At 42.5% G+C, this 6,808-nt stretch overlaps 1 protein-coding gene across 1 annotated transcript in view; it reads left to right on the forward strand.

The window, feature by feature from the left end:
- The window catches only part of Ncoa2 (nuclear receptor coactivator 2), a 231,436-nt gene extending 225,945 nt beyond the window's left edge, over nt 1-5,491 (forward strand). Inside the window, exon 23 of the mRNA XM_028769101.1 lies at nt 1,747-5,491. Coding sequence (XP_028624934.1) covers nt 1,747-1,758 — 12 coding nt within the window. The 3' untranslated portion in view covers nt 1,759-5,491. The remainder of the gene's footprint in view (nt 1-1,746) is intronic.
- Nucleotides 5,492-6,808: the final 1,317 nt, after the last annotated feature.

Raw genomic sequence — 6,808 nt, forward strand, 5'->3', positions numbered from 1 at the left:
TTCAAGGCCAGCCTGGTCTACAGAGTGAGTTCCAGGACAGCCAGGGCTACACAGAGAAACCCTGTCTCGGAAAAAAAAAAAAAAGAAGTAGGGAAGAGAACTGGAGAGAGGCTCAGTGACTGAAAGTACCTGCTGTTCTTCCAGGGGTTCTGTTCTCAACGCAGGTCAGTGGCTCATAGCCCCTGTAACTCTACTCTCAGGGGTTCTGACACCCTATACACATACAAATTAAAAATAAAACATCAGGGGCTGGTGAGATGGCTCAGTGGTTAAGAGCACTGACTGCTCTTCCAGAGGTCCTGAGTTCAATTCCCAGCAACCACATGGTAGCTCACAACCATCTGTAATTGGATCCGATGCCCTCTTCTGGTGTGTCTGAAGACAGCGACAGTGTACTCACATACATGAAATAAATAAATAAATCTTTAAAAAAAAAGTTTGTTAAAAAAAGAAAACATCAAATAATCTTTAAAAAAAAAAAAATCAAAAGAAGCCAGGTATGGTGGGTAGCACACGCCTTTAATCCCAGCACTTGAGAGACAAAGGTAGGAGTAGAAGGATCTTTGTGAAACGAAGGCCAGCCTGGTCTACATAATGAGTTCCAGGATAACCAGTATTATATAGACCCTGTCTCAACGACAAACAAATTTTTTAAAATGCCAAAGAAATATTCTTGGGCTGGGGAGGTACTCAGTGAGTAAAGTGTTTGCTATGCAAACATGAGGATCTCAGTTCAAATCCCCAGCTCTCAACTAAAAAGCTGGGCATGGTAGCATATACCTGTAACCGCGGAAAGCTGGGCATGGGCATGGTAGCACATACCTGTAACCCAGTACTTGAGGGAAGCGGAAAGGAAACAAGCCAGTCTAGCTGATCAAAGAGGTTTAGGTTCAGTGAGACTGGGCCTCAAAGACCAGGGTAGAATGATAGAGAAAAACAGCAGATGTCAACATCTGTCCATAGCACATGCGTACACACAAGCAAGTTAAGTACATAATTCTACAAAATGGTGGGTTTGGGTGGCAGTGTGAACTTAGTAGCCAGGCAGACTTTAACCTTGAGGTCCCTGCCTGCACCTCCTAAGTGCTGGCATTATGGGCCTATGCAGCCACACCTGACTGGAGGGACATCTTTGGTAAGGGAGGCAGAAGTCGTTCTGCAGAGACTGATGGTCCATCCCGATCTCACTGCAGCCTGCAGGAAGCTTCACACTGATGAGTTGAGCTTGTCCATGGCACATTTAGTTAGGAACAGCGCCATCTGCCTTCCCATGTCAGAATCACATCTACTCATTAAATGTGGGACCTTCCTGACTGGTGTCATCTAGAATAAGCTAGTATTTTGTGTTTTGAGATGATCACTCAGCCGGGTGGTGGTGGCGCACGCCTTTAATCCCATAATCCCAGAACTTGGGAGGCAGAGGCAGGTGGATTTCTGAGTTCGAGGCCAGCCTGTTCTACTGAGTGAGTTCCAGGACAGCCAGGGCTACACAGAGAAACCCTGTCTCGAAAAACCAAAAAAAAAAGAGAGAGAGAGAGAGAGAGAGAGAGAGAGAGAGATGATCACTCCATTGTTTTTATGTTTTTAAATTTTTTTTTTAAAAAGCCTCTTGATCTTGCCATATGGCGGAGCACACATTTGAGAGACTAGTGTGAGGGAAGGAACAATAGGCCGGGTGGCAGCAGAGAGAATCTAGCAAACATACAGAGCCTCATGTCCTCACACGACCTTTCTGTTTCCCTTCAGAAATACTGCTGACCTCAGAAGCTGTCTGCGTCTTTCTTCAACCCACTGGGCTTACAGACATTCACCAGTCTGGAGAGCTGCGTCTCTTTGTGCTGACCCACCTGACACCTGACGTACTACCAGTTCTCCCAGGACACAGCAGCAGACAGTAGGGCCCTGGCCCGCAGCATAGAGTGCGCTGGCTTGGCTGCCACCAGAAGAGCTGCCTCTCCTGTAGCCTGCAGCCCGCCTCCAGACCAACCCGCAGTCTGTTCACTGCATTCACCGTAGTGCAACTTAGATCTCCTGCAAAGTAAATGTCCACAGGCCGACTTCATCCCCATTCAGATTGAATGTATTTAAATGTGTGTATCTGAGGAGAACCATGCTCTTGTCCTGTTCCTGTTCGGCTCCAGACACTGGTTTCTTGCTTTGTTTTCCATGGCTATTCAGTATAAAAGATTACAGTCTTATCTAGAGGAAAGAAAGGAATTTTTAACACAGTCCAACACAAGGTGTTCAAAGCTTAAAGCCCACATTTGGTTGGGATGGAGACGGGACAGACTGTGGACAGTGCTGTGTGTGCTGACACACCTAGTCAGGGACAACCAACACCGGCAGAGTTCTATCTCCAGGAAGCCGACAGCCAAGATTGTTGGAAGGAGTGCCCAGTTGAACAGATTAGAAGGCTCCTGAAAGAGGCTGTTAACATTAACAAGTTTCTGTTCCCATTTTTCTCTGTTAAAACCAAACTAATTTCCCCTAAATCATGAATTCAAAAGAAATATTTATTTCTAAATTGTTTTTAGATCAATGAGATAGTTTGATTGGCATCTCCTCCCTTCCCCTCCCTGCCTTCTCTTGTCCCTCCCTCTTTTATTCCTTTAAAAATAAAATCATCAACAACAGCATACACCATAGAGACCAGGGAAGCCCTTTGTTTCTCTCAGTGTTGTGCCAGCCAACTCACAGCAGCTTCCCAGTGACCATGCATGTCCTGTCAGGGAGAGGAACAAAGTGAACATGGAGTGCCAGCCAGGCTGTGACACCTGCTTAGGAAGCCTGAGCTGCCCCATCAGCTCAGGTCTCCAAAATGAAAGAACATACTAATGAAATCAACGGCAGCCGTCACGACAGATCTAACCTCTGCATGTGGGTTTGTTGGGTTTTTTTGTTTGTTTGTTTTGTTTTTTAGCAGTGCTGATAAGGCCGAAGTTTTTGTAAGGTACATAAAAATCCAATTTATATGTAAACGAGCAATAATTTAAGTTCCAAACTTAAGTGTTTTAACTGTATAATTTTGTGAGGTATACATATTGTGGGATTGACTCAAAAAATGAGGTACTTCAGTATTAGATATCTTCATAGCAATGTCTCCTAACGGTGTTTTGTAAAGGCGGCCAATGCCTTGGTTAGACCTGATTTGTAGACTTAAGACCTTTTGTTTTCTAAGCCTTGAGATTCTGCTCATGAATCATGTATCTAATCTATATGAGATGCAGCCGCTGTAGGAACCAAGTCTTGATTTTATATGTTTATATTCTTTCTTAATAAACCTTAGAAAGACTACATTACTAAGCAGCCCACTTTGATGGTTGTTTTTCTTGCCCACTGTCAGGGGTAACCTTTATTAACTGGTGTCAGTTAAAGACAGCTGCAGTACCCAGAACTGAAACCTTTTCAATCCTCCCCAACCCTGAGCCACACACTTTCTTACCTAAATTTCAAAATGATGTCTTTTTGATGTCTAAAAACAAAGCATTTTGTAATATCTCATCATCCAAGCTTTCTAGGAACAGAGTTTTTCCTTGAAATTTGTTTGTCTATTCCTGGCAGGGTGAAAAACATATAAACTACCCTATTTATATTTCTATCTCCCTATATATCTATAGATTATGGAGATATAGAAAGAGACGTGACCCAAAGACAAATGGTAAATCATCTGAAAGTGCTGCTCCATGCTAAGGAACTTTCTGGAAATTTGCATTTCAATACCTTTTTCCCCTTTGAGAGGAATCTCAGTGCAGGGAGGTGGCCAAGGAACAACACTTCCCTACTGGCCACCAGTTCACGTGTCTGCTCGAGACTCCACTTTTCTCCATCAAACCATTGGCTTGCACATCTGTGCTGCAAAGGGAGCCGATGGAGGCCAGAACTCTAGGCCAGGAGTAAGGCTCAGGTGGTACACTACTGAGCTCGACCTGTCCTCAGATAAGTCTTTTGAAATGTGAGGTAGGTAAAATAACGTTCAACTTCACACAGCACAAAAGAAAATGGAATTCAAAACAGATTTGGTTTGTTTTGAATTAAATCCCATCTCACTATAACATCAGCCACAGTATCTTACCTTTCAGCGTTCATCCAATCCTCCACTGTTTTCTAATGTTGACCCGGCAGTTAGAGTAGCCCATGATCGTGACAGAAAGAGTGTAAATGCTCTCACAGGTCAGAGCAGCCACACACTGCGTTCCGTCTAATCAGGAGGATCAAGTCAGCGAAGGAGTCCAGACCATGTTCTCACAGCCAATGCCAGCCCAGTCTCCCGCCCCTGCCGTCAGTGTTCCTCATGCCCTACACAACACATTTGTACTTGGTTTTGTCTGACAGAATATAGAATCAGTGTTTTCTTAGATGACTCAATGTGAAAAGCATAATGTGAAAAGTACACACACCTGACCTTGGTTGTAAAATCCATTTAAGTGTTCATGTAACATGCTGAGTTTGAGAAGTGAAGTGTGCTGTGTCACTACTACAACCTATTCATTCGACTCAGAAATGAAAACAACACACACACACATGTATATCTCTTACAACCTGTAATGATGGAAAGCAATGGTTTTTTTGCAGTCTAAGATGCAATTTTAAAACTGTGTTTATGGAGTTCGTATGGGTGTGACACGTGAACTGAGAGGCGCAGACCCACTTGCAGAACCCAAAGATACACAATCAATTTTTGAAATGCAACTTAAGCCATTAACTGTTGGTGTGAATTTAAAATTTTCTAGTTGTTTGTATGGTAGTATGCTGCCGAAGAGCAAAGCATTCTCTGCACAAAAGAAAACACTGTAGTGGCTTCGATTTTAATTAGAACTTTCTCCCTGGTGTTTCTTTATAGACTAAAACAAAATCTTTTAAGTTTCTTACTACAGGTAAAAGCTATGTGCAAGAACCTCAAAATGCTAAAACCTAGCATAATGCCTTAGATCTGTTTTTAAGTCTTGTATATTCCTACATAGCTGTCCAATGTATTATATTTGTATAGTGAATTGTGTACAATTTTTGAATAAGTACATCATCGCTTACCCGTGTGTTATTGAACAGTGATGATGACCCATTTCTTCAAACATTTAACTGTCTTTTTTTTTCCTTTGTCATTTGTGGGTTTTATTTGTACAGTTCCTCATGAAGTTGCATCTGAGATATGTGTATATGAAAAGATTATACAAGGGTAAAATTAAGCAATATATTAACTATGGTTCTTCAGGAGAAAGCTTACAGTGTTTCAGGTTGTGATTTATTTTCCAAACAGAGTTGACTCTGAACATCACTTTGTTCATCTGCATTGATGTTTGTATTTCTAGTGTGAGCAGTTTATGCAAAGGTAGATATATTCAGAGAAATTTTAAATACATTTATGCAAGTTACTATTGCTTTGCTGATGCTATTTGCTTATTTGATGTTAAATAATGCTATTGTAAATAAAGAATCTGTTGTTACTGCATCATTTAATAAATTTTAATGCCTTCGGGTTTTACATGGCTTTAGAGATTTTAATGTGGTGATACAGTATCTTCTTTTATAGTTTAAACTTAAAAATACCCAAGAACTACTACTAGCTGCTCTTTCAAAAGACCCAGGTTCGATTCCTATACCCACACATCATCTAAAATCATCTGTAACTCCAGTTCCAGGAGATCCAACCCCTTTTGCTCTTACAGGCATTAGGACATGATACCATTTTCATGCAAACAAAACACCTACAGACATAAAAATTTTTTTAAAAAATTAACGACCTTATCTTTTAAGAATTTCTTGGTGCCTTTAATCCCAGCACTTGGGAGGCAGAGGCAGGCGGATTTCTGAGTTCGAGGCCAGCCTGGTCTACCGAGTGAGTTCCAGGACAGCCAGGGCTACACAGAGAAACCCTGTCTCGAAAAACAAAACAAACAAACAAAAAAAATTTTCTTGGGTTGGGCATGGTGGTGCACATCTTTAATCCCAGCACTCTGGAGGCAGAGGCTGGTGGATCTGCCCAGTCTATAAAGCAAGTTCCAAGATAGCCAGGGCTGTTGGAAAAACCAAAAAAGGGGGGGGGGGGAATTTTTTGGGAACTGGAGCGATGGCTCAATATGCTTATTGCTTTTACATAGGAGGCATCTTCAGTTCTCAGCACCCAGGTCAGGAGGCTCACAACTGCCTGTCACTCCATTTCCAGGGGATCCAGTGCCCTTTTATGGCCTCTACAGACAATACATTCAGGTGCACATGTGAATACATGGAGAAACACTCATGCCCATAATTAAAAATAAGTTTAAAAAATGGCAGTTGGCGGTTACAACTTACCCTCCCAGAGAAGCCAGGAAAGTATATCCTAGTTGACAATACATAACACTTTATGGTAGCTGTAGCCTGTATATTCTGTACTCCAAATGTTGCAGTCCCAAATCACAAACTTTATATTTATCTATGTGTATGTGCAGGAATTGGTTCTCTCCCTCCACTATCTAAGTCCCGGGAGTGGGACTCAAGGTCACCAGGCTTGGCTGGTGAGCACCTTTACCATCTGAGCCATCCCTCTTTCTCCCAGCCCACTAACTGTTTATGAAGATGGCAAATACTGTTTCCTGGCTTACTGGGGTTGGTTTGGTACCAACAGGTGGATAGTGTAACTACAGCATCTCCAACCCTCCTAAATTGCATGCAATACTAGAGGCCCAGTTCAGTGTTTCCTTCTCTGGCATGGAGGAAACATTTACCATTGCAGGTGGTGAACCAAAGATGACTGCTAAAACAGCGCTGCTCCTGCTGCTGCTGCTGCTGCTGCTGCTGCTGCTGCTGCTGCTGCTGCTGCTGCTGCTGCTGC

This window comes from Grammomys surdaster, unplaced genomic scaffold (assembly GCF_004785775.1).
Source record: "Grammomys surdaster isolate TR1022 unplaced genomic scaffold, NIH_TR_1.0 64, whole genome shotgun sequence".
NCBI classification, from domain to species: Eukaryota; Metazoa; Chordata; class Mammalia; order Rodentia; family Muridae; genus Grammomys; species Grammomys surdaster.